Below are 25,754 nucleotides of genomic sequence, written 5' to 3'. Positions count from 1 at the left end.
TTTCCGTAATTCTTTTAGTTAAGTTAGGTATATTGTTTTTTTATATACATGTTACAAGCTTTGTGGGTGTCAACACAAAAAAAAAAAAAAATTGAGGTTTGTGGGATTTCAGCAATCAAAAGTGGATTTGTCATGTATAAAATTGTAAATAACAATCCAAGTATGAAATTTATAGAACAATCCAAGTATGAAATATAGAAATTTCTATATGGTATTTATTAGATTAATTAGATCATTTACTGTATCATGTATGGTGCACGTACGGTATGAATGTTCAAACTGGAGTGTGCTGTCTCTTTCTTTTTGAACTGCGTCTACGGATTGACTGAAATCTTTAATAGCGAATCTTATATAGCTTGATGCTTGATGAAGATCTTTAGATACTCTAAGAAATTCATCTATATTGCTTTATACTTAACCCTAATGACTAGTGACTTATAAAAAATAAAGTTGTTGCAAAAAGTGTTTCTATATACGGAGTGTTCTTGAAAAAAAAAACATTTAAGTAAAATGAAACTAAAAAGATACGAAAATTGGGAGTCTCAAGAAAAAAGGGAACGCAAACTCCTGATATCAGTGGCGAGTGGACTTTAAAACAGTTTCTTGAGTCCAACATTTGTGATACAAGGAAAGAATATATCTACAAAATAAAATATTCATCAAATTTCGGGAAAATCAGAAACTCTAAATTATTTAAATAAAGATAAATTGGCGAAAACAAAGTGAAAATATCGACCAAAAAAAATAAAAAAAAAATGAAAGGGAAAGATGATATGGCAAACTACGACAATAGCATAGCCCTTTTATCCGTTGGGTGAATTTGTTTACTGACCAAAATAAAAAAAATTAATGTAGTATATAACTAACTATTTGAAAAAATTAGAAAATTAGGATTAGGGGTAGGAAAAATTATTATTGTAGTGTTGAGGGTTGTAGTAGTTAATGGTGTGATGGTGGTAGCCGGCGGTGGTCGCCGGAGTTAGTTGCCGGAGGTGGTCATCGGAATTGGTTGCCGGAATTAGTCACCGGAGTTGGCCGCCGGAGTTTGTCGCCGGCAGTAGTACGGTAATCGGAGATGATGTGATGGTAGTAAGGAGTGGTTGTTAGAAAACAGAATAGATGTAGTTTATGGTAGTAGAAATGTGTATAGCATAGGCAAATTAGTATATATTATATATTATACAGAAAATATTATAGATACATGGTTAGAGTAATTACTTGATTAATTTTTTTTTCTTGATTATAGTTGCCAATTCTCCTTATCTCTTTCTCTTTTTCCTCTCTACCTCTCTCTTTTTTTTTTTTTTAACTTTTAATAGTATTATTCTTTTGCTTTTTTACTTTGTTTGGTAGACCAAAATCTTGGAAAGAAAAAGTTATATATTATCGTGAATCCGTGATATAAGATACAAAAATCTACAAATAGACGTAATATATATTAGTTGAGTTTCAGGAATAAATACAAATGGAAACACAGAATCAGTTTGTTAACGAAAACTCGATATAAGAATCAAACTAGTTTCGGCAAACATGTTCTTCTACTTCTTCGCTGAGTTTTGTTTTGCCATTACAAATCCTTTATAGATACGATACCTAACAATCCAAGAGAAGAGTGTGTGTATTGCTCCTCTATATACCAAAAAATCAGTATTTTGCTTTATTGTTTATGTAATCTTTGTTATTTTGGTTGCACATCCGATCCGAGCGTATAGGGTTGTGGTTATCTTATAATTTCATAAGCTTTTTTCGTGCTTTATCAGTCAACATCACCACATACAACTTTCGCATGCATCTCTCTATGGAAAAATTGAAAAACTCTCTCTTGCTTCTATTACTTATTGGTTCACTAGATTTTAATCCGGGGTATACTGTAGTATTATGTTATTTTTTAAAACTATTTTATATAACTTACTAAAAAATATTATGTTGAATCAAATATTTATTTTTAAAAATTGACAAAATATATCTATATAGCTATATAGCAAGTTTTTTTATAATAATATTGAGATGTTTGTAATTTATTTGCTTTATCTATATACAAATTATTATTTTCATTTGGAATTTAATTAATTTAAATTCCCTTATCTTGGAATTATATCAATCAAGATTAGTTGTTGTGAAAGTAAACATTTGTTAATATGTATAATACACTTTGTAGTTCATATAATATTATTTAATTTTTATTCACAAATTCTCAATTTGAAATTAGTTAGTTTTGCCTAGAGCCTATTAGTTATTAAAAAATAAAATTAATTAGTTTTGTATATGAGTGTGATGGAGCGGATTAGTGTTGGTTTATAACTTTTTTTATATAAGATTAAGTTTTAAAGATATTTTGCTTGTATTTTTTAACCAACCCGCAAAAATATATAAGTGTACCCTATCACATACTTATGATTATTTTTAGTCTAGGTTTGGACCCGTGGATAAATAAAAATTTTCATAAAATATTGTTGCTTTTTAGTATTGTGCATATGTTAAATTGCTAAACTCTGTATTTACACAAATTTAGTTTTATTATCATAAAGTTAGTAGCGTTGTTGATATTACTCATATAGGACTAAATTTGATTTACTCAATATTTATATTGTGTAAAAGGATATATTTGTATTTGATATCTCTTTTTTAGTAAAAAAAACATTTATAATTATGAGATTAACTCTATAAATGACACATCTATTTTTTTAGGTACATGGCAGGAGATGTAAGTTATATGATATATTTATAATTCATATAAAGTTTAAATATTTATAAATCTTATAAAGTTTAAAAATTTATAGTAAACATTATTATTATATTTTAACCCGCAGTGTAAACATTTATTTTTTGGAATTCACATTTTTTTGGAATTTACAGATTTTGTTGGAGTTTATTAATAATTATTAAGATTGCATAATACCAATTTTTATTAAATCAGTTTAATTGTGCATGCCCTATATTGGTGTTGTTAAAAAAATAGTAATATGAAGATTTTATCCATGTTGAAATATGAGATTAATGATATTTTATTTTTTTAGTAATATTGTTTCAAACCCGTCTTGTATTACACTCCCTCGAGTTGTTGACTTTGTTTTCTCCAATAGATCTTATGATTTATAAGGTAACTGTTTCTTGTATGATCTAAGGTAAAATATGAAGAAAAAAAAAGTTAAACAGACTTGTTAAATCTGCTTGAGGAATTGTTTTCCAAATAGACTTGTGTAATTTGTAAGGAGTTGTTTTTACAAACTGCTTAAAGTGTTGGTCTTCTTTTTATATATTTCATCACTTATTTCCCTATATTTAAATCAAACACTAATCACGTTGATGATATACACACAAGAATATGTATATACTACCAAAATTAATTAGTTACATAATCACAATCTACTGAAAAAAGAGGATAATGACATTAAGAAGCGAAACATATATATTGCTCTAACTAAAAATATATACTTATAAGGAAAAAAAAGAGTGAAATATTTAGCAGTATGAATACTTTTGCATCATCACAAATTGACAATCGATCTTATCATATAAAATGATTTGAATCTGTTCCACGACACTTCTCTGAGATCTCTTTTTCACAAAAAAAAAGCTCTTATCGGAAAATGATGAAGCAGACTAAGGATCACCAGATTTGTTTCGTACTCTCGTCGGTATTGGAAGGAAGAGACTGATGATTAATGTTGTTGGTGGTGCTAACTTGTGATTAAGGACCAATTATTTATAGGCAATTGATTAGGTTTATTTTTTTCACCTCTTAACACACAACATATTTAATTAGTTACGAGGTAATTAGGGATTAAATATTGCATAAGATTTATTTTTAGAGAATATGCCAAGTTTATGTGATTTGATATTTTTATCAGCCATTAATTTGTTTATGTATTCAAATTTGTTTCTATTTTAAAATTAAATGTGGTGAGTAATTAAGGATATACAAAATCAAATATAGCTGATTTATAGGCTGATAAGGAAAATTCGAGGATCACTCAGCCGGACTAAAAAGGATAGAAACTCGCCAAGGTGCAAGGTGCAACAAGGGAGATTTTATGGATTGAGGGGTCGCACAACAGTTGCGGAAGGCTGCTGATATTCCCAACTCCAATCAATGCTAGATATGACACACTAGTCCCGCAAAAGGAGGCTGTTGCTTGGATATTACACACCAAGAAACAAAGAAATGTTCTAGACAAAGAACAAAGCGATAAACTCTAATAAAGAAAAGGAAAATTGGTTGATGATTCTCAAATGAGATTACATGAGTTTATATAGAGATAGAAAACTTGGTCACAAAGCCAAGTATTATTCTTGAAAATAAAACACAATAAAGATACATAGTTTAATGAAGATTCAACTCTTGAACTTTGTCTTCCCAAGGCGTCCTTCCCAAGGTGAGTTGAACTCAATTTTCGTCACTCCTCTTTGACCACAAAACAAAGTGATTATTTTGGCCTTTCTTGGATTTGAATTAGGCTCAAAGTAGGCTGGACTTGATATGTATCATCCCCAATAGTTTTTCCAATGCTCTCTTTGGCCATAAGATCTTGAATTGACCCATTAAATGTTTCATGAATCTTCTTTAATATTTACTCTTTGATCCAACTTGCTGATAAGAAACAACATGGTTTGTATCTTTGCTTCATCCTGGACTTAGTAGAAATAGCTCCTGGTTGCCATACATAATTTTGGAAGGTCCTAAACCAATTAGACCTAAAGCTCTTCAAGTGTAGAACTAGATTGACTTCCTTTGGCAAATGAAGTGTATCTTTGTATTTCGTGGGACAAATCTTCTCTTTTTGAGCTTGTTGGAAACATAAGAGATTCATTAACATCCTACAAGTGGTTTTGTACCGAAACTGTTTCTGAGTTGGTCTGTGTAACATGGTCTTTTTTTCAAACGCAAAACTGGGACTGAGATAGATCCACTGACTTGAAATATCCATATCTTTCACATATAAACTGATATTAATGTGATTCCAATTCTCCGTGGTTATGGAATGGATCAAGATTCCAGAACATTTTGTTTCATACCTTGAATCCTTTTGAATTGGTCGGAATCCTCCTTTGAATACTCGTAGGTCCAAATCGCGTAGCCATAAGTTCACATGAGTTGTAAAATGAATAACTTCTTCATCTGAACTCTGATTGGACTGATTCCACCTCAAGATATGCTCTAGATGAGGTAAGAATGTATCCCAAATAGTAGTTTGGCTGGAAGAGTTGACCTTTGAATTCGTTCGTGGTGAGCAAGACTCAAGGGTCGTCTTGGATGGTCTCATGATCACATCATACCCCTCCTCTTGAAAAAGTTTCATCCTCGAAACTGTAATGCCATGGATTGGAGAGTATTGAAGTGATTCTGATGGATTCTCTTCAAGAGAATATATGAGTCCATATTGTTGACCCTGAGACAGAAGTGTACTCCATTCCGTGAGACCTTCCTTTGTGGTTTCCTCACTTTGATGTTTGTTGACTTCTTTGTGATCTGGTTCTTCGGCTTCAGTTTTGCTGGACTAGTGTGTCATATCTAGCAGTGATTGGAGTTGGGAATATCAGCAGCCTTCCGTAATTTTGGACGATCCCTCAATCCATCAAATCTCCCTTGTTGCACTTTGCACTTTGGCGAGTTTCTATCCTTTTTAGTCCGACTGAATGATCTTCGAATTATTGCATATATATGGTAAAGATTCTTGGAATGATTGACTTAATTTTTTGAAGCTAAATGTGTGAAAACATAATAAATACCAATGGCATAGAGGATGGTAAATAGTTTAGAATTCCAAAGTTTTTTTCAAAAATTTGTTGTGAAAATGTTAATATAGATTCTCATCCACTCGTAAGTATTAATTTTCACCAAACGATTATATGTCTCAGTTAGTTTGTCAAGTTTCAAATTTTTTTTTATTTTTAATTTAATTTAATCTCTAATGAATCAATAAAAAAAAACTTATTTGACATTTTCAGAGACATCTTATTGGCCAAATGATTATGAAAAAAAAAAAGAAACTTCTCGACCATCACTTTTATTATTACGAAGATGTGATGATAAGTTTTTTACTTAGAGTTGACAAAACCAACCGGCATGTTTTATATTAATCATAGATTGTCGCGGAATTCTATAGTTTTACAAGATTATTCACAAATTACATAAATTTTGTCATTCAACAATTATTTTTGTAATTAGTAAAAAGTAATTAAAAGTCGTTTGTTAATCATTTTCTATGATTGTTCGGAAAATGAAATCGGGAATTGAAAACCTACATATATACATGAACATGATGTGTGTGACTTAAGTGTGATGAATTAAACCCTAAATCTAAAAAAATACTCGTTAATATATGAACAAAATTTATGATGGTTATGGTTTAATGACAGAGATCAAGATAAAAATTGCTATTTGCGAAAATTAATGCGATTTAAATTAGATAGACGTTGTCAATATTAAAGTTTCGTTTTGGAAATCTAATCAGAATGGTTGTGTCAAATCGTGATATTAAATTAAATGAATAAAAAGTTTCCAAAAGAAAAACTAAATTACTCCGTAATTAGTTAATTACTATAAATAAATAAAAAAAAGAAATCAGCCAAATAATACAAAAAAAAATAAGAAAAAGGAAAGAGCAAAGAAGAAGACTAAAACACTATAGAGAGAAGAGTCTCTACGCTGCTGCTTTTACTTTGCCGTTTCATTCAAGGACGACGAAGCTCTCTCTCTCTCTCTCTCTTCTCTCAGAAGCAAGAAAAGACTCTATTTTTCCTCTCTCTCTCTCTCTCTCTCTCTAGAATTTTTATGTTTTTAATATTTTTCACTTTAACTTTCTCACTCTAAAATCTGCCCTCATTGTCTCGCCTCTGTCTACTTCAAGAATTGATGTCTCTTCAACACTTTCTCTTATTTTAAGTTCTTCTTCTCTCTCTCTCTCTCTCTCTCTCTCTCTCTCTCTCTCTCTCTTTGCTTACATTTTCCTGTCTCCGCCATTAAAACCCTTCTCTCAAGAACCAAAAAGCTCTCACATTGCTTTTGTCCCTCTGTGAGAAAAAGAGAGCTTCAGAATCTTATTCCTATCTCTTAGGGAGAAACCCAGATTCTAATATTCTTACTTGCGTTTGTTTAAGTTTCTGTCTGGTTCCCCCCCCAATTCTCTAACTCAAAGAAATTTAGGAGCTTTTTAGTTTCCATCGNTCCATCGTTTTTGGCAGTGATTGAGTTTAGGTAAAGATTTCTCCTTTCCTCTTCTTCTTGTTCATGTATGGATTGAGTTTCTGCTAAAGAAGAAAAATAAAAGAAAAGAGCCACACAGAACACTTGTGAAGAAGCAACAATGAGGGAAGACAAATCCAAGACTAGCAAGGTTTTTATTTATTCTCTATATATATTTTTGCCCAACTTTATGGAATTTTCTAGATGAACATGTTTTTTGAATTTTGGATTTCTGAATTGAAGCTGGCATGGTCCAAGAAGATGGTCAGGAAATGGTTTAATATCAAAAGCAAAACAGAGGAGTTTCAAGCTGATGATCCTACTTCTGCTGGTACTTTCTCTCTCTCTCTCTTTCTTTTTACTAGTTTTGTTTACTTGTTCTTGTTTTTTTCCTGAAGCCTTATGTTTTGTCTCTTCTGAGGGGAAGAATCTTAACTAAATTTGTTTCTGATATTGCTTGATTTGTTAATTAAAAGGAGTTGAATCCGTGGAGCACAGAAGTAGCTTCTCAGCTGAGAAAGCACCTCCCACTATCAAAAAGACCAAAACTGGTAATTTCATACATATAATATACTCAAACTTGTTTGATCTAACTAGATAATTAATTATGTTACTGATGGTTTCTTGGGTTTCACAGAGAAACTTAGTAAGAACTGGGAGCAGCAAGCTCGGCAAAGGAGAATGAATTATGAGAATCCTAGGATCATTGATGTCCAAAACTACAGCATCTTTGTAGCTACCTGGAACGTTGCTGGACGCTCTCCTCCTTCAGATTTAAACCTTGATGAGTGGCTTCATTCATCAGCTCCTGCAGATATATATGTACTCGGGTATGTTTCAAAAAAAGACATCATTTTGTTTTTATGAATTTCATTACATATCTTCTCTCCCTCAGTCTTTGCTTTTGGTTCAGATTCCAAGAGATTGTCCCTCTTAATGCTGGTAATGTCCTTGGAGCTGAAGACAATGGACCTGCTCAGAAATGGCTCTCTCTTATCAGAAAAACGCTCAATAACCGACCAGGGACTAGTGGAACTAGCGGTTATCACACACCTTCCCCTGTCCCGGTGCCTATGGCGGAGCTTGATGCTGATTTCTCTGGATCCACAAGGCAAAAGAACTCCACTTTCTTCCACAGACGGTCTTTTCAGACCCCAAGTAGTACGTGGAACGATCCTTCAATTCCTCAGCCAGGTCTTGACCGTCGTTTCAGTGTCTGTGACCGTGTCTTCTTCAGCCACAGGCCAAGTGACTTCGACCCGAGTTTCCGTGGTAGTAGCAGCAGTCACAGGCCTAGTGATTACTCTAGAAGGCCTAGTGATTACTCCAGGAGGCCAAGTGACTATTCCAGAAGACCTAGTGATTATTCCAGAAGGCCTAGTGATTCAAGACCCAGTGACTACTCTAGACCAAGTGGTGACTACTCTAGACCAAGTGATTACTACTCTAGACCGAGTGATTTTTCACGGCCAAGTGACTTCTCAAGGTCTTCAGATGATGATAATGGTCTCGGAGATTCTCCAAGCACTGTCTTGTACTCACCAGGTTCTGCAGCTAACGAGAACGGATATAGGATCCCGTGGAACTCTTCTCAGTATTGTTTAGTTGCTAGCAAACAAATGGTGGGTGTTTTCTTAACAATTTGGGTGAAAAGCGAGCTAAGAGAACACGTCAAGAACATGAAAGTGTCTTGTGTTGGCAGAGGACTGATGGGTTATCTTGGAAATAAGGTTAGATTTTGTTCTTTTCTTACAAAATGCTCTGTTCTGTGAGTTAATTAGCCACTTTGTTATAATGCCTTTGGTTCTTTTGTAGGGATCAATCTCAATAAGCATGTTGCTCCATCAAACAAGCTTTTGCTTCGTTTGTACCCACTTGACTTCAGGACAAAAAGAAGGTGATGAGCTAAAGAGAAACTCTGATGTCATGGAGATACTCAAGAAAACGAGGTTTCCTCGCGTTAAGAGTTCAGAGGAAGAAAAATCCCCTGAGAACATCCTTCAGCATGAGTAAGATTGATGATCTTACTTTTCATACTTTATATTCAAATCATACTTTTCATCCTTCAACAGTTTGTTGGTTTTTTACCCGTCTCTTGATACCAATCTTTTGTATCCTTTTACCAGCCGGATAATATGGCTTGGCGATCTAAATTACCGTATAGCATTGTCGTATCGATCTGCCAAAGCACTCGTTGAGATGCAGAACTGGAGAGCTTTACTAGAAAACGACCAGGTACGTTTGTATATACACTTAGTTCTAATGGTCTGAATAAAAAGGCTGAAGAAGTTCATATCCGGAAAATGTATACTTGCAGTTAAGAATTGAGCAGAAACGAGGCCATGTGTTTAAGGGATGGAACGAAGGAAAGATCTATTTCCCACCAACGTACAAGTACTCAAGGAACTCAGATAGATATTCTGGAGATGATTTGCATCCCAAGGAGAAACGTCGCACTCCTGCTTGGTAAGTTTCTCTATTTAACAGCAAGAAAAAACAAGAACTTCTGATATATGAGAATCTTTTATCTGACATTTAAATTTCTTATAAATAGGTGTGATAGGATATTGTGGTTCGGTGAAGGACTGCATCAGTTATCTTATGTAAGAGGAGAGTCACGGTTCTCAGATCATAGACCGGTGTATGGCATTTTCTGTGCAGAGGTTGAGTCAGCTCATAATAGGTTAAAGCGAACAACGAGTTACTCCACTTCACGGGTCCAAGCTGAAGAGCTCTTACCTTATTCCCGGGGATACACCGAGCTCAGCTTCTTCTAGTCACACAGAGATCTTTCATTTTCAGCTCTTTACGGTAACTTTTATTTTGCATCTATGGTTATCGTTTTAGATTAATGATCACCAAACCGACAAATTAGGACAGAAACAGATAAAAATGTTGAGTCACAGTGTCAGTGACTTGAGCTGGTCCAAAACTAAAGAAGTCCATAAGTTATATGTGGTCCTGAGATTCAAATAGAGCAAGTCTATATAGAGAGACCAATCTACAATTCTGCATTTATGTGCAAAGGTGTAATTTATCTCAACCAAGAAATGAGGCAACTCCTCTCAGATCATTTAAGATCACCCAATTGATTGTGAAAAGGGACCCCATTTGGTTTTGGATCCAGATTAGGATAAGGAACCCAACATTGAAGCTTGATAAGATTAAGATTGTCCACTGCATATTATCAAATCTTTGTCTTTTTTATGTGTGTGTGTGTGTCTAAACTGCTTTAAACTCTGCAATGCATCAGCAATAAAATCATAATAATGATTCAAAAGATTAAAACTTTATTGAAACCAGGATTCGTTTCGTGCCATCTTGATAAAAATGATGAAATGTTTTGTTTTTTCACTCATGGTAGAATTGGATTGGCTTTTGTCAGGTGAACAAAAGTGTTATTGGTTCTTTGAGAGTGATGGAGACATTCCATTGCCACTTTAAACTCTAAGGGAACAAGGTTAGTCAATTTTCTCAGTTTCTTCTTTTTACATTTTTCATTTCCGGTTAGCTTTTTTTTCTAAACTGATCTTATCGTGTGTAATTTCCGGTTTGCAGGTGTGATATGATATGTGTTTTTTTTGTATTAAAATTTTGGCCTCGGTTAACCAATTTTCACATACCGGCGGTTCTGTGGTCTGTCCAGTTCGAAGTATTCATAGGTTCTTTTTGCTAACTCTGGTGGATGTGAATTTTACAGCAACGTTGTAAGGTAATAATTTACCAAAAATAATTTCAGTAAATTGTGTGTAATGTGAACACATTTGCTAACACAACTTGTGATTTTTTTTGCTTTGTGCAGACAATCAACTAACCCAATCAGAAACTGCCAAGTGGACACGTTCTTTGATTTTTGTTTTTTTGAATCATTCTTTTGATTTAGCAAATTAGCAATTAGGAGGGGAAATAGCGTTTTACTTTTCTTTGTTATTAGAAGTAGTAGTGTGTCCCCGGTGTCCCCAAGATAATCATATTGTAATGCTTATTATATAAGGTTTACGTCAAGAATATTGAAAATATACAAAAAGAAATATTCTATTTCCACTTTATTTTGATGATAATTTCCAAAAAGGAAAAGTGAACTGATACAGTCTTGTAATTATCGTAGGACTGAAAAAAGTTTGTGTTGCTTCATAAACCTCAAAGCTCACTCTTTCTTATCTTTTGCTCTTTTTGACTATTTTAATTTAGTGCTATGTTAGGAACTTACTATCAAAACATATGAACAACACTTCATTTCAATTCTATTGTCAAATATTAGAAACGAAAGTGTCGTTATTAAATCAAGCTAAATCTAACTTAAATTGAGTGATTTCGTTGAAGGGAATTTAGGTGACAAGTTGTTTTCACTATATTCAAACAAATTCAAAGATTCCTAATGGGTACAAAGTTTTCGTTAAGAACTTTTTCAAAAACCGAGATTTCGATTTGTGTATATAAAAACTTTAATATTTAAAAATAATATGCAAAGAGACAGAGACTGGACCAGTTAACGTAGAAGGGAATGATTAAAAACTAAAAAAAAAAAAGAGAGCCTGAAAGTGAAGAGAGTGTTTTGTGTAAATCATGCTTTGTCTTTTATCTGTTTCCTCATGCTTTGTCTTCTCTCAGCTTTTGTTGATCACATTCACAACATAACGCCTTCTTAGTACTTCTAATAATTAATTGTAGTATTAAATTTAACCAAGATTCTTGTTAAATTTCGAGCCATATGATTAATTACACAGACAATGATCAGTTGTGTTTCTTCCAAGACAATTCCTACTTATTTTTTTTTTTTAAAACATTTTTTCAAATGAAAAGGGAAACTTATGTTACAATTGAAGCAGAATTGACGTGGACTATTCAAGTATACAGTAGTCATTGGTAGATACAGTTGGTATCGTAACTGGTTTAACCATAACAACTTCGTTACTTCGTCATAACCTGTATAGCCAAATACATGCACAGCTAATAAAATCATGTACAACAAAAGACTAAGTGATTTGTGATGTATACGAGTCAATATAAAGTAAAATTATGAATTTATCTTTACAATGATAATAGTGTTTCCTTCTGTAAAAGAGAATTTAAAATGTCAAAGCATAATGTAATACATTAAAAATAGAACATGGACTTGCTAAGGTATAGGCTTTTGAGAGTGGGAAAGGATAGGCTAGCAGACTAACAAATACAGCATGCCTCTTTTACTCAGTTTTTACCAATTCCACATATTTTTTTAATATATATTTATCTGATTTTGTTTGTATGTTTAGGTCTATTAATTTTGCTAATATTTAACAAGAACAAAAAAGCTAGAGGCTATGAAAAGACACTCAAGGAAGGCTAACATATTGTCACTTCACTCAGAAAAGAAACAAGAACGAAATTTACAACTCTATTAAGATTCCTCTTGTTACCCATCGAGTTAGCAATTAGTACCAATTTCTGTCATTTTTGTCTAGAGTTAGCTTACCACGAAATTTAATTTGCTAAACTTGCATTTTCTTAGCCGATTGAATTGATTCTAGTAACTGCATGTCAGTGTAACAACATACTACTATGGTCGTTAGCGTTTCAAGAAACATAATAATACAGTACTACATAAAATACTATAGGATATTAACACGTATTTGTAGCACCATCATGTGAACTTTCTATATCTATTTAATCACAACCATCAATGAACCTTCAATAAGACGCTGTATTTTTCAATTATACCGAAACGCTAAATCCAATCATCTAAATCAGTAGTTTTTTTTTTTTTTTTTTTTTGTAACTTTGTAATTATAGGATAACATAATTACTTATAGAATTTCGATGCGCATTAACATTGAACTACATGTTATTTATGATCTTATTTATTTTTATTTGCATGAGTAAAAAAATGACCAATTATTACGGGCCGGCGGCTCCAAAAGGTCAAATTCTTAGACCATCTGCAATGGCAGAACAGTTGGACTGTTCTTAGCCCAATAAATTGATATATTTATTGAACAGTGTGTTTAGAACACATTTTTTGGTCTTAGATAAGAACAGATTTTAAGAGTGTTCTTTGTCTACGTGGCATGACGAGAATTGTTGAGATTTTTTGAATCGAGATAATTTTCAATCGAGATAATCGAATAAATTTGGACATTAAAAATGTTTGTGTGCTTTAATAAATTAAGTAATATGTTTGTTTTTTTTTTCTTTTATTTATTTAAAATACTTTTTTGTTTCATAAAAATTTCGTATTGTATTTTGAATTCTAGTATAAGTTTTTTAAGTTTGCAATTTAAATATTATTTTTTAAAGTTTTTATAATTGTAATATGTTTAATATTATTATATTATTAAATCTTATGATTTTAAACATGTTCTCCCAATAACCAACTTCTTAACAAAATATCTAAACTATTAATCTTACATTATTTTCATAATATTTTTATTCTAAGAACACTCAAAACTGTTCCCCATTGCAGATGTCCTTAGGCTATCTGCAATGGCAGAACAGTTGGACTGTTCTTAGCCCAATAAATTGATAAATTTATTGAACAGTGTGTTTAGAACACATTTTTTGGTCTTAAATAAGAACATATTTTAGGAGTGTTTTTTGTCTACCTCGCATGACGAGAATGGTTGAGATTTTGGTCTTAAATAAAAATAATAACATTTTTTGGTCTTAAATAAAAATGTTTGTGTGCTTTAATAAATTAAGTAATAGGTTTGTTTGGTTTTTTTCTTTAATTTATTTAAAATGTTTTTTTTTTGTTTCATAAAAATTTGGTATTGTATTTTGAATTTTAGTATAAGTTTTTTAAATTTGCAATTTAAATGTTATTTTTAAAGTTTTTATAATTGTAATTTAATATTATTATATTATTAAATCTTATAATCTTAAACATGTTCTCCTAATAATCAACTTTTTGACAAAAGATATAAACTAGTGATTGTTACATTATATTCATAATTTCTTTATTCTAATAACACAATTGTTCCCATTGCAGATGCCCTTAGAACATACACAATGATCAAGCTCAAACCTTTAAAGTCCGTCGCAGTAATAAAATAAAAAGATAAAAAAATGGAAAAAAATTACTTGGGCATCAAAAATATCTTAGGTCCATCACAAATATAAAACTATAAGGCCCAACTGAATTTAATATTCTACGACTCTTCAGTCTTCTTCTTCACTCCCTTTTTTCAGGTGTTCGTTTGTTCCTTTGAAGCCTGCGTTAGTCTTCTGCCTTCGCTGCTTCTCCGCACCGTTTCTTAGTGTGATTCGAAGCAATAGTGTCAGCCATTTCGTTTATAGGATTCAGTACGTATTGGTCAATCCCTCTCAATTTCGTTTGATCTTATGCTCAATCTTTAGGGTTTTGGGTGTTAGGGTTTTGGGTTTGATTTACACTCTGATTACCCTTAGAGGAACTTAGTTAGTCGTCATCGGTCTCACCATCATTGTGATATGTATCATTCAAGTAAAAAAAACTGTTCTTGTGTTTGTTTCTCGCTTGTAATGTGTAAAAATTGTGTTTTTTTTTTTATATGTTTCAGATTTTTTGTAATCAGCAATGAGTGTGAGTGGAGGAGGATACAAGTCGGATGACGAGTATTCAGTAATCGCGGACAAGGGTGAGATTGGATTCATAGACTATCAGAACGATGGATCTTCTGGTTGTTACAATCCATTAGATGAAGGTCCAGTTGTTGTTTCTGTTCCTTTCCCTTTTAAGAACGAGAAGCCTCAATCTATTCTTGTTGGAGAGACTTCTTTTGATTCCTTCACTGTCAAGAACACTACCGATGAGCCTGTGGATTTGTGGACCAAAATCTATGCATCTAACCCTGAGGGTTCTTTCACCCTCTCCATCTTGAAACCGCCTTCCAAAGATTCTGACTTAAAAGAGAGACAGTGCTTTTATGAAACCTTTACTCTGGAAGACAGGATGCTCGAACCTGGTGATACTCTTACTATTTGGGTCTCTTGTAAGCCCAAGGACATCGGTTTACACACCACTGTTGTTACTGTTGACTGGGGAGATGATAGAGTTGAGCGGGTTGTTTTCCTTTTGGCTGAGGATAATATATCGAGCTCTCTCACTTCTAGGAGGCCTTACTCTAGAAGTAGAAGGGCTCCGAAGAAAGATTTTGCTGTGGATGATTATGTGATGGGATCACGCCCTGCCAAGGTGGTAGATCGTAGGTTTAAAAATAGGCTTCCTCGGTATGAAATCCCAAAGGAGATTAGAGAGATGATCGAGAAGAAGGAAATCCCGGATGATTTGAACGAAGGTCTGACAGCGAAGAACTATGCAAACTACTACAAAACTTTACTTGTTATGGAAGAATTACAACTCGAGGTATCCTCACTGTTTGCTTATAACAGGACCTTACTACCTCAATATACCTCTTGTGTGTTTGCCATGAATCATGATTTCTTGTATTATTTTCATTGTTTTAGGAAGACATGCGAGCTTATGATATGGAGAATGTTTCGATGAAGAGAAGGGGTCTCTATTTGTCCCTCGAAGTTCCTGGCCTAGCTGAGAGAAGACCTTCCCTTGTCCATGGAGACTACATCTTTGTAAGACATGCCTATGATGATGGAACTGACCAAGCTTATCAGGTTTTGTTTTCTTGACTTACTTCTCCATACTCTCAGATCACTTTCAGCCTCCTAGCTGAAACAAAAAAATTGAAACTTATTTCACACAGGGCTTTGTACACCGCGTAGAGGCAGATGAAGTGCATTTGAAATTTGCCCCTGAGTTCCACCAACGCTACACAGCCGGGAGTGTCTATAATGTGAGGTTCACATACAATCGAATCAACACTAGAAGGTTGTATCAGGCTATTGATGCTGCAGATATGTTGGATCTAAACTTCCTTTTCCCATCCTTGCACTCTGGGCGAAGGATTATAAAGACGAAACCTATTGTGCCGATTTCACCAGCTCTTAATGCGGAGCAAATTTGTTCCATTGAAATGATTCTTGGCTGCAAAGGAGCACCACCATATTTGATCCATGGACCACCTGGTACTGGGAAAACTATGACATTGGTGGAGGCGATAGTACAACTTTATACCACTCAGAAGAATGCTCGGATTCTTGTATGTGCTCCTTCCAATAGTGCAGCTGATCACATTTTAGAGAAACTCCTTTGTCTGGAAGGAGTTCGTATCAAGGACAATGAGATTTTCAGGCTGAATGCAGCTACTCGTACATATGAAGAAATTAAGCCTGAGATTATCCGCTTTTGCTTCTTTGATGAGTTGATTTTCAAGTGTCCTCCTCTCAAAGCTTTGACTCGTTACAAACTCGTTGTCTCAACATATATGAGTGCATCCCTTCTTAATGCAGAAGGTGTTAACCGTGGTCACTTCACTCACATTTTCTTGGATGAGGCTGGGCAAGCTTCAGAGCCAGAAAACATGATTGCTATATCAAATCTTTGCTTGACAGAAACAGTGGTTGTGCTGGCTGGAGATCCAAGGCAGTTGGGTCCTGTTATATACTCAAGAGATGCTGAGTCACTCGGCCTTGGGAAATCCTACTTGGAAAGATTGTTTGAGTGCGATTATTACTGTGAAGGGGACGAGAATTATGTGACAAAGCTAATCAAGAACTACAGATGCCACCCAGAGATTCTTGATCTCCCATCAAAGCTCTTCTATGATGGAGAACTGGTAGCTTCCAAAGAAGACACAGACTCTGTTCTTGCCACGTTAAACTTCCTCCCAAACAAAGAATTTCCAATGGTTTTCTATGGGATTCAAGGATGCGATGAGAGGGAAGGCAACAATCCATCATGGTTTAACCGTATAGAGATCAGCAAAGTAATAGAGACAATCAAGAGATTAACAGCGAATGACTGTGTGCAAGAAGAGGATATCGGAGTTATAACTCCTTACAGGCAGCAAGTAACAAAGATCAAGGAGGTTCTCGACAGGTTAGANGAGGCTGGGCAAGCTTCAGAGCCAGAAAACATGATTGCTATATCAAATCTTTGCTTGACAGAAACAGTGGTTGTGCTTGCTGGAGATCCAAGGCAGTTGGGTCCTGTTATATACTCAAGAGATGCTGAGTCACTCGGCCTTGGGAAATCTTATTTGGAAAGATTGTTTGAGTGCGATTATTACTGCGAAGGGGATGAGAATTATGTGACAAAGCTAATCAAAAACTACAGATGCCACCCAGAGATTCTTGATCTCCCATCAAAGCTCTTCTATGATGGAGAACTGGTAGCTTCCAAAGAAGACACAGACTCTGTTCTTGCCACGTTAAAGTTCCTTCCAAACAAGGAATTTCCAATGGTTTTCTATGGGATTCAAGGATGCGATGAGAGGGAAGGCAACAATCCATCATGGTTCAACCGCATAGAGATCAGCAAAGTAATAGAGACAATCAAGAAATTAACAGCGAATGACTGTGTGCAAGAAGAGGATATCGGAGTTATAACACCTTACAGGCAGCAAGTAACAAAGATCAAGGAGGTTCTCGACAGGTTAGAGATGACAGAAGTCAAAGTCGGTAGTGTGGAGCAATTCCAAGGGCAAGAGAAACAGGTAATCATCATCTCAACAGTAAGATCTACGATCAAACACAACGAGTTCGATAGAGCTTATTGTCTGGGCTTCTTGAGCAATCCAAGGAGGTTTAATGTTGCTATAACCCGTGCAATCTCTCTGCTAGTGATCATTGGAAACCCACATATAATATGCAAGGTACCACTTAGTTGCTTATTCTGGACAAATACATAATGCAGTGTCATCATTTCCAACTTCGCAGATAATAGAAACTGCTATATATAAAACAGGACATGAACTGGAACAAGCTTTTGTGGCGATGTGTGGATAACAATGCTTACCAAGGATGCGGTTTACCAGAGCGGGAGGAGTTTGTGGAGGAATTATTCAATCGAGAAGGAAACAGCAATGATCCTCAATACCCTCCAGAAGCTGAGTGGAACAACAATGGGGGTGCAAATGAGAAAGGTGAATGGTCTGATGGGTGGAACAACAATGGCGGCACAAAGGAAAAAGATGAATGGTCTGATGGGTGGAACAACAATGGCGGCACAAAGGAGAAAGATGAATGGTCAGATGGGTGGAACAACAATGGCGGCACAAAGGAGCTCAATCAAGAAGGAAGCAGCAACGCTCCTCAATACCCTGAAGAAGCTGAGTGGAACGATAGTGGCGAGGTCAAGTTTGGTGGCACAAAGGAGAACGGTGAATGGTCTGATGGGGGGAACAACGGTGGAACAAAAGAAAAAGAAGAATGTTATGATGGTTGGAAAAATGGCGGCTGTGGTGAAGAGATCAAGAATGATGGTGAGTTTGAAACCAGAGGGGATTTTGTAGCTAAGGGAGAAGATGAGTGGTCTGATGGGTGGAAATAAATTAGAAAGAAAAAAGGTTATTAAGGGAAAAAAAATGCTATTTTGGATTTGTTCATATTTCTTTGTCTATCTCTCTTTGACTTTTTGGTATCTTGCAGAGGCGCATCTTATAAATGCATCACATTTGATTTGGTGTGGATAAAATTATGAAAACTGTATTATTAATAAGACTATTAAATACAGGTACGCCAAATACAACAAAAACTTCAATACATTATTATTTAAACCAGAATCAGGTAAAATAGAATGGGAAAGTAAATAATAAGGACTTGCTATCTAATTAAAAGAATTTGATAATCTCAAAGACGAAAGCAAATAGAAGAAGCGAAAGCTTGAGAGAGTGCGAAGAGGAAGGCAACGAGGCTGACGGGGGTGGTGAATTGAACCCGTCCCGGTCTCCTCTGTCGTCGGATCCGGGAATTTCCTCGTCTACTTGTCAAAAAAAAACACACGAAAGTATTAGTCAATAAATTATGTGAAAATTACTTAGTGAATACACTTTTAAATAATATATTAAGAGTTGTTTATTTGGTTTACCATTAGGATTTAGCGAAGTTGTCGGAGAAGTGGTCGGACCTAAAAAAGTAGGACCTGCGAGTTATAAAGAGTGAGCTTATGTTAAAAATATATTAAAAACAAAAACTAGAAACTAAACATTAAAAGTAATTGAGCTGGTACTAAACACTTAAAAGAATTCATTCACTTTTTTACCTTCAGAATCAGGTGCTTGCGAATCTGCCGGAGAAGTGGTCGGACTGAAAGACGCAGGCCCTGTGAATTATGAACGATTAGCTTTGTTAATAACAGATTAAAGTGTATAATTGTAAAGTGCTAGTAAATAAACTTAACATAATTTTCCAAAACAAATGTATACCTGGAGCAGGGAGAGGAGCTGCTGTAGCTGCAAAGGTTCACAAATAATTTTACTCAGACATGAAACACACAAAATTCAAATTGAAACTTTTAAATAATATAGATATATATATATTTGGTAACCAACATGTTGGGACATGCATATACCTTTGCATTGAACGGGGACACCAGGCATGCCACATGCACGAGGAAGAGAGATGGCTAAAGTTCTGTTAATAGGAAGATTGATTGGAATACCAGCGGTTACAATCAGACACAAACAATCCATACCGGTTCCGGTTAACGATTTAAGAGCACCACAACAATCTGAGGTCGGCGAACTACCGCCTCCCGTTAGGAAACTCATGCACCCTGTAGCACTAGAGAGCATGGCTGGTGAACATGGAGTATTGATTTGAGCAATAACCGATGATATTGGAGAATTTGAAAGCAGAGAGAAGCTCAAGACTGCGATTAGGAAAACATTGGTGTTCATTTTTTGTTTACGTGGTTTATAGAATTTTGGTAAACTAATAAAGTATCGCTTTGGGTTTTGTAGAGAACTGAAATGGTTATGGTGTTATGACTTTTGTGTTGTATGCATGATATATATAAGCCTTAGGAGTAGCGGAGATAAAAGGGAAATAAGGTGATTCCAGTGGTTGGTTTTGACTATTGATGCTCAACTACCTTAACTAACTTTTACCGAAGCAAGCTAGTTTCTGAGTTTGCTTCCTTTACTATATTTATTTATGGTTTTAATTGAGTTTTAGGTTTGCTTCTCTAACCACACAATCATAAATGTCAAGGCATGACTAAGAAAATTATATGTATGCATTTGTTTTTTTTCCAGATTTGTATAAGAAAAAATGGTGGCGTGACCGCGTGACGATAAGAAAACGATTAGACCGTAACGTACGTGGTTACACAAACGAAATGACGTGTCACCAGAATCAAGTTTCGTAATCCCTTTCCCAAAGAAAGTAAGATCGCAACTTTATAAGTATTACTAATTTGTTGAACGAATTAAACACAATAACTCTTTAATGGGATTGTAGCTAGATGACGCCACGTTCAAGTATTTTAGGTTCGTAGATGTTTCCAAAGACATTTTCATATCTTTTAAAAAGTTGCTATACAAAAGATTCATAAAGTTAGGCTACTTACTTATGGATGAAACCGCAAGAAAGAGGCAGTGCCACGGTATTCTGCTCATGTTCTCACTCCGCTCATGTTCCCTTAGGCAGTGCCAACTTGGGGAGCTCCTTCGTTCTCACTCCGCTCATGTTCCCTGGTGCAAAACGGTTTGGTTTAAAGAGGCAGTGCCACGGTATTCTTTTATAATGTGGCTTGCACTCCAGGGTAGACTTCCGACAAAGGACAGGTTAAGGAGTTGGGGAATGAATCTATCCCCCACCTGCGTACTGTGCACTACGGGAATTGAAAATCATGATCATCTGTTTTTCACTTGTCCCTTCTCACTTGAAATTTGGGAGGCAATTTGCAGGTCAAATTTGGTCATCTCCTCCTTCGGATTTACACTCTATCTCAGTCTGGATTTCCCAAGCAAGGCTACCACCACCTCACCCCAAGGCAGCAACACTACTCAAACTTGTGCTTCAAGTCGTCGGTTATCTCATTTGGCGAGAGCGAAATGCCAGGGTTTTTTCCGATCTACAGTCAACTCCTTCAGCGATTCGAGCCGTGGTTGATCGCACCATTCGAGATCGCCTACTCTCCATCCCAGGATCAACTGTCTCCTCCTCCTCCCTTTTAGCTTTTTACTTCTCTTGTATTACCCTTCCTATATAGTTGGAAGGTTTTTTATTTATTTCTTTGTACAGAGAAAACAGAAAATTGGTAATGAATTTTAACCTTTTACCAAAAAAAAAAAAAAAACAAATAGGATGATATATAAAGGGTATAATAGTCATTTAAAATGAAAACGAAACTACCCGAGATCAGAGGACCGTTGGGGACTTGAACATTTAAATTTCAAAAATTAAAAATTAAAAACTAAAAGAGAGAGAGAGAGAGAGAGAGAGGTTGAAATCTTAAAAAGCCAAATCCAACAACAACGAAGCCAAATCTTTATTCTCAGTTTCACCATCGGAGAATTCAATGGCATCAACAACAACAACAACGACGATGACTGCTACTACTACTGTGTCTAGTGATGATTGGGAGAGAAGAGACAGTAACTGTTACTTCCCAGATTGTCGTAAAGACGCGAATTGCAGCTGCGAGATTTGTCTCGATAGCCTCAACGCTACCCTCGATCTCATGCCTCTCAGTGTTCAAAAAAGCTCCCTCACTAAGCTTTTTTTTGCCTCCACTTTCAAACCACCCACCGTTGAATCTACTCCCACTTCGTTTGATCCTAGTGTTGAAGTCGCCACACCCGCTACCGTTTCTCGCCCAATCTTAGAGGTGATGATGATCTCTTCCCCAAAGAAGAAGAAGACGAAGAAGAAGATCAAGAATTCGATTGTTACCGAAGAAGATAAAGAAGAACCGAGGAAGAAGGAGAGAAAAAGTCTACTTCTTTGTCTTGTTCTTCTGAAGGTGGTCTTCTTGATTGGGTTGGCTCTGTGTTTTGAATTAGGGTTTCGTTGGGTGCGTGAAGAAGGGTTTTTGAAACCCGAATTCACAGAGGAGATAGTGAGGAACGCTGGTGAGAGATCTCAGGGTATGAAGCTGCGACTCTTGGAAGACGAGTTAATAATAATGGGCATGATTTCGAGTTGCAGAGGTTCTGATTCTAAGTGGCAGATCAATCAGGTTGTTTATTTTGCCTTCTTCCTAAAGTTTTTTAATTTTTGATTTGTGACTGACACTGATTTGGAAATTGCGTTTTTTTTTTAGAATGGTCCAATGTTGATCTCAAAGTGTGTTCTGTATAAATCCGCCATTGAAGAGGTTAGTATTTGGGGATGGCCTTTGCAGACAGCTGGATTGTTTCATACTGGCTTCTTTTCAAGTTCCATCACCGTATTATCAGGCCGAGTAACTGAGGTAACCCGTTTGCTCTATATCTGTTTGTTCTTCTTCCACTGCCTTACTGTTTGAATTCAGATTCAAATGTCAATGCTTTTTTGTTTGTTTGTGTAATTCTATAACTTGACATAAACGCGTTTTTATATGATTCTTATGTCTGTTATGTTCTAATTGAAGTGGACAGATGGGCAATTCAGTTACACGACACACGAGACCAATGCTTCGTGGGGGAAAGACAAATGGAGCACATCGGTTCTGCAACTAGATCCAAACACATGGGTTCTTGAGTACAGCCTAAGCTCGGTGATGGATGGTTCGAGTTTGCTGTCACTAACAATGGATGTCCTTAAACACATGATGTTCCAAGCAGCAAAGAATGTAAATCGGGAGGTTTTCTGGATGTTTTCAGCCTCAGGGAGTTTGTATAGGGAAGCAGAAACAAAGGGTAGCACAATGACTGACACCAACCTAAAGAGAGGAAATAAAAGTTTTCCCTTTTTTTGGTTGCTTTCAGTTCAAGCATTGACATCTTATCTTCTTCTTTTAGGTTATAGTAGTTATGATGTATGAACACAAAGTATCTTGATACTGTTACTGTGTAGTTTTTGTAGAATGGCAGGCAATCGAATGTTACTAGTTGTTTCATCATGTCATTTTGTATTGAGAAATCAATCTCATCACTTAATTCGGAATCACTAGCAATCATTCTACATCTCTTCTTCTGAAAATTCTGCCTAGTTCCTGTACAAGAAACACAGCCCTACCAACAGCAGTGTTCACAGCAACTCACCACCCCGTTCCATTAACGATCACTACACACAACAAAAAACTTAAAGAAAAAGCCGATTTATACAAACGATCGTTTGAACAAGATCGTTAGAATTCTAGCTAGTTCAGTTCAGCAACACATGGTTCCAACTTCCATCACACCAAGTGAGCTTCCCCTCGGTTATGGTGGTGCCATAGTTCGATTTACGGCTTGGTTCGGTTCTGATATATATAGTTGGACTTGGTTTGGACTTGGTTTCATTATCATCTCCATTCAGATTTTGATAATAAACTGATGGAAGTGATCAGTATTATTGAAATTAGAGGATATTGTCGGTATAAACAATATAAAAGTCAAACCATTTAATAAACGGAACCGAACCGAACCAAACATGTCAGATTCGAACCGGTTCTTCCATGATCGATGGATGGGAGTGAGACGAGACGACGCGGACATGAATGAGCGAGAGAAGAAAGAAAGAAGTAATCAATCAATCACTTTGGTCCGATTCGTTTCTTAAAAAAAAAATCTGAATCTTTTCAAGAACAAATTAAGATGGCTATGGCCGCTTTGAATCAGCTCTACTATAACCTCGCCACAAAACCCGAGCCGGTAGGTTTACTCTTTACATTTTCAATTAAAAACCCTAGAACAAAAAGTTCAATCTCTCAGGTTTTTTTGCAATCAAGATTTGATACAGGTTTTCAATTCAGTAAAGATTGTTTCTTTGTGTTCGATTAAGGTTTCCTCTGAATTTTTAGTGAAAATTGATTTTGTTTTCGAATTTTAGTATTAAAAGTTTGAGAATTTGAATTGAATTGTTCAAAAAATTTGGGCAAAAAATGTTGTTTCAGGAGAAGATCACTCCCGAAGAGCAAACTGTTATTCTCTCGTGCCATCTCAAAGCTTTGTGGACTGCTGGGTTTGCCTCTGGTGTTGGAGGAGGCTTAACTTGGCAAGGTTCCTCCTTTGACTCTTTTAATTGATGGAGTTGGTCCTATTTTGAGCTCTGAATCAGCTCCTATCTTATGTAACATAACTCTGTTGTAATACATAGCTTTTTGTTTCGTCTTCTGTTTCTATGTAGTGACAAAAAAGTTGAAAGCGCCAAAAGGATTTGAGAGGGTTGCTCTTGCAGCTGGTAAAACTATTTGCAAATCTTTGGAACTAGTAAAAATGGTTTCTCTTTCTCACATTTGTTCAACTCCACGCAGGAGTGGCTGCTGCAACTTTGCTTGTTGCTTGGGATAGGGCAAGTTCGAAAACTGCAGTTACTTACCTTGATCGTATCCTTAGCCAAGATGCAACACGGATGCAGAAAGAGCTCGTGAATGTGTAAGCTCCCGCTTTTCGAGACTTATTGTGTTAAATTGACTTGTGTGACCTTTAACAGTGTTTGGATGATTATATTATGCAATGTATCTTTAGTCTGATTCTACTAAGTTCTGGCTCTTGATTTGGTGGACATTTTTCCAAACTGCAGCTTAGTCAGGTCCAATGAAGGTGAAGCTTGGAGGTGGCAACTTATGTCCAAGCATTTCTACCCGGAAGCTGTTTACGGTGATGAAGGAGACAAACCTCAAATGCGCTGGCGGAGAAGAACCACTTTCACTGAAATTGCCTCTTCTTATGCTGATGTCAATGAAACCAAATCTCAGAAAAACCACAGTGGCTTACCAAATCGAGGCATCTCCAATGGATCTGATGCTTCAAAGACTAAACCAATGCTCCAAAATAGTCGGGTGAGTACTATCCAAGCGTAGTTATTAATCCATAAAGCCTCCGCAAAAGCTTAGGCATTAGTTTAGACAAAGGACTGGTACTGGTATCCAATATTATATAACTGAAATCTTGTGTTCAGGATGGCGAGATGGTGGAAGAAGATGCGCTTGACATTGTATTTGGTGGTACAGAGCCAACAGAGAGCATTCCTGCGCCAGTTATTAGTTCAAAGGGTTCAGGAGGCAAAACGCAAACTCGCAAACAGAAAAGAGCTCAACGAAGACAGAGACTTAAAAACCGTGAAGCTTCCACCACAAATACTCCTCAGTACGAACTTGCATAGTAGAGAAGACAAAGAAAAACAGTTATGTCTCTTCTGCTTGATGTTTATCACAATGTAGTATTTGTTCTATTTAAGATCACCTTTAGCTAATCCATGGATCCAAGTTTTTACTTCCAAGTTGTCATTTTGTGAAGGATAATGATTCTGTAAAAGAATACATTTGATGATTATTGAAGTAATAAAAATGTTTTCACTGTACCGAACTATACAAATTGTAGGCTCATTAAGCGAAGCCCACTGTTAACCCTATATAAAGTAAATAAATATATTTTCTTTGAATTAGAGGGGGGGTTTCGAAACCCTGGCCGTAGTCGACGATATCGATCTCCCAACCAAGTTTGCTTATTATTATCTCTGAGGTAAATTGCTTTTAGATTTGAATGATGATGGAGCTTCAGCCTCCTCCAAACAAGGAGATAGCTTTGGCCCCAGTAATGGTCTTTTGGGACATAAAGAGGTTTCCGGTTCCTGATGGCTATGATGCTCGTCGGGTGGCTTCGTGTATCAAATGGAATTTGAG

At 35.7% G+C, this 25,754-nt stretch overlaps 5 protein-coding genes across 6 annotated transcripts; 4 read left to right on the top strand and 1 right to left on the bottom strand.

Moving 5' to 3' along the window:
• LOC104763318 (type IV inositol polyphosphate 5-phosphatase 6) lies at positions 7,175-11,194 on the top strand. The gene is made up of 12 exons (XM_010486706.1): positions 7,175-7,337; positions 7,430-7,517; positions 7,663-7,737; positions 7,824-8,016; positions 8,100-8,916; positions 9,002-9,195; positions 9,313-9,421; positions 9,504-9,652; positions 9,741-9,997; positions 10,572-10,646; positions 10,745-10,898; positions 10,989-11,194. Exons 1-9 carry the CDS (start codon positions 7,308-7,310, stop codon positions 9,961-9,963), a joined length of 1,878 nt encoding a protein of 625 aa, XP_010485008.1. The 5' UTR covers positions 7,175-7,307; the 3' UTR covers positions 9,964-9,997; positions 10,572-10,646; positions 10,745-10,898; positions 10,989-11,194.
• LOC104763296 (probable RNA helicase SDE3) lies at positions 14,338-18,731 on the top strand. Of its 2 annotated transcripts, none has more exons than XM_010486686.2 (6): positions 14,338-14,467; positions 14,704-15,509; positions 15,611-15,775; positions 15,865-16,554; positions 17,110-17,874; positions 17,967-18,731. In XM_010486686.2, exons 2-6 carry the CDS (start codon positions 14,721-14,723, stop codon positions 18,549-18,551), a joined length of 2,994 nt encoding a protein of 997 aa, XP_010484988.1. In that variant the 5' UTR covers positions 14,338-14,467; positions 14,704-14,720; the 3' UTR covers positions 18,552-18,731. The 2 variants fall into 2 exon arrangements, with proteins under 2 accessions (XP_010484988.1, XP_010484993.1); XM_010486691.2 differs by having other exon boundaries at positions 15,865-17,099; positions 17,655-17,874.
• On the bottom strand, positions 18,696-19,980 carry LOC104763310 (non-specific lipid-transfer protein-like protein At5g64080). Its single transcript, XM_010486700.2, has 5 exons — positions 19,572-19,980; positions 19,426-19,452; positions 19,263-19,322; positions 19,089-19,142; positions 18,696-18,980 (listed from the first exon to the last, which is right to left on the bottom strand). The coding sequence occupies exons 1-5, from the start codon at positions 19,897-19,899 to the stop codon at positions 18,832-18,834; spliced, it is 618 nt and encodes a 205-aa protein (XP_010485002.1). The 5' UTR covers positions 19,900-19,980; the 3' UTR covers positions 18,696-18,831.
• Positions 21,435-23,048, top strand: LOC104763289. The gene is made up of 3 exons (XM_010486682.1): positions 21,435-22,184; positions 22,269-22,418; positions 22,578-23,048. The coding sequence occupies exons 1-3, from the start codon at positions 21,525-21,527 to the stop codon at positions 22,968-22,970; spliced, it is 1,203 nt and encodes a 400-aa protein (XP_010484984.1). The 5' UTR covers positions 21,435-21,524; the 3' UTR covers positions 22,971-23,048.
• LOC104763277 lies at positions 23,582-25,432 on the top strand. Its single transcript, XM_010486676.2, has 6 exons — positions 23,582-23,781; positions 24,024-24,129; positions 24,257-24,310; positions 24,384-24,504; positions 24,653-24,911; positions 25,031-25,432. The coding sequence occupies exons 1-6, from the start codon at positions 23,725-23,727 to the stop codon at positions 25,232-25,234; spliced, it is 801 nt and encodes a 266-aa protein (XP_010484978.1). The 5' UTR covers positions 23,582-23,724; the 3' UTR covers positions 25,235-25,432.

Source organism: Camelina sativa, chromosome 3 (genome assembly GCF_000633955.1).
Source record: "Camelina sativa cultivar DH55 chromosome 3, Cs, whole genome shotgun sequence".
Lineage (NCBI taxonomy): Eukaryota > Viridiplantae > Streptophyta > Magnoliopsida > Brassicales > Brassicaceae > Camelina > Camelina sativa.
This window is presented reverse-complemented; position numbering and strand designations above follow the sequence as displayed.

What these genes read in the sequence shown, in the direction of transcription:
- LOC104763310 (XM_010486700.2), bottom strand. Translation starts at nt 19,899, where the DNA reads ATGAACACCAATGTTTTCCTAATCGCAGTCTTGAGCTTCTCTCTGCTT. An exon ending in AGCTCCTCTCCCTGCTCCAG is followed by an intron (nt 19,323 to 19,425) that starts GTATACATTTGT and finishes CATAATTCACAG; the next exon opens with GGCCTGCGTCTTTCAGTCCG. An exon ending in AACTTCGCTAAATCCTAATG is followed by an intron (nt 18,981 to 19,088) that starts GTAAACCAAATA and finishes TTTGACAAGTAG; the next exon opens with ACGAGGAAATTCCCGGATCC.
- LOC104763277 (XM_010486676.2), top strand. Translation starts at nt 23,725, where the DNA reads ATGGCTATGGCCGCTTTGAATCAGCTCTACTATAACCTCGCCACAAAA. An exon ending in GAGGGTTGCTCTTGCAGCTG is followed by an intron (nt 24,311 to 24,383) that starts GTAAAACTATTT and finishes AACTCCACGCAG; the next exon opens with GAGTGGCTGCTGCAACTTTG. An exon ending in CAATGCTCCAAAATAGTCGG is followed by an intron (nt 24,912 to 25,030) that starts GTGAGTACTATC and finishes TCTTGTGTTCAG; the next exon opens with GATGGCGAGATGGTGGAAGA.
- LOC104763296 (XM_010486686.2), top strand. Translation starts at nt 14,721, where the DNA reads ATGAGTGTGAGTGGAGGAGGATACAAGTCGGATGACGAGTATTCAGTA. An exon ending in TGGAAGAATTACAACTCGAG is followed by an intron (nt 15,510 to 15,610) that starts GTATCCTCACTG and finishes TCATTGTTTTAG; the next exon opens with GAAGACATGCGAGCTTATGA. An exon ending in GAACTGACCAAGCTTATCAG is followed by an intron (nt 15,776 to 15,864) that starts GTTTTGTTTTCT and finishes TATTTCACACAG; the next exon opens with GGCTTTGTACACCGCGTAGA.
- LOC104763289 (XM_010486682.1), top strand. Translation starts at nt 21,525, where the DNA reads ATGGCATCAACAACAACAACAACGACGATGACTGCTACTACTACTGTG. An exon ending in CTAAGTGGCAGATCAATCAG is followed by an intron (nt 22,185 to 22,268) that starts GTTGTTTATTTT and finishes TTTTTTTTTTAG; the next exon opens with AATGGTCCAATGTTGATCTC. An exon ending in TATCAGGCCGAGTAACTGAG is followed by an intron (nt 22,419 to 22,577) that starts GTAACCCGTTTG and finishes TTCTAATTGAAG; the next exon opens with TGGACAGATGGGCAATTCAG.
- LOC104763318 (XM_010486706.1), top strand. Translation starts at nt 7,308, where the DNA reads ATGAGGGAAGACAAATCCAAGACTAGCAAG. An exon ending in TATCAAAAAGACCAAAACTG is followed by an intron (nt 7,738 to 7,823) that starts GTAATTTCATAC and finishes TGGGTTTCACAG; the next exon opens with AGAAACTTAGTAAGAACTGG. An exon ending in TGGGTTATCTTGGAAATAAG is followed by an intron (nt 8,917 to 9,001) that starts GTTAGATTTTGT and finishes GTTCTTTTGTAG; the next exon opens with GGATCAATCTCAATAAGCAT.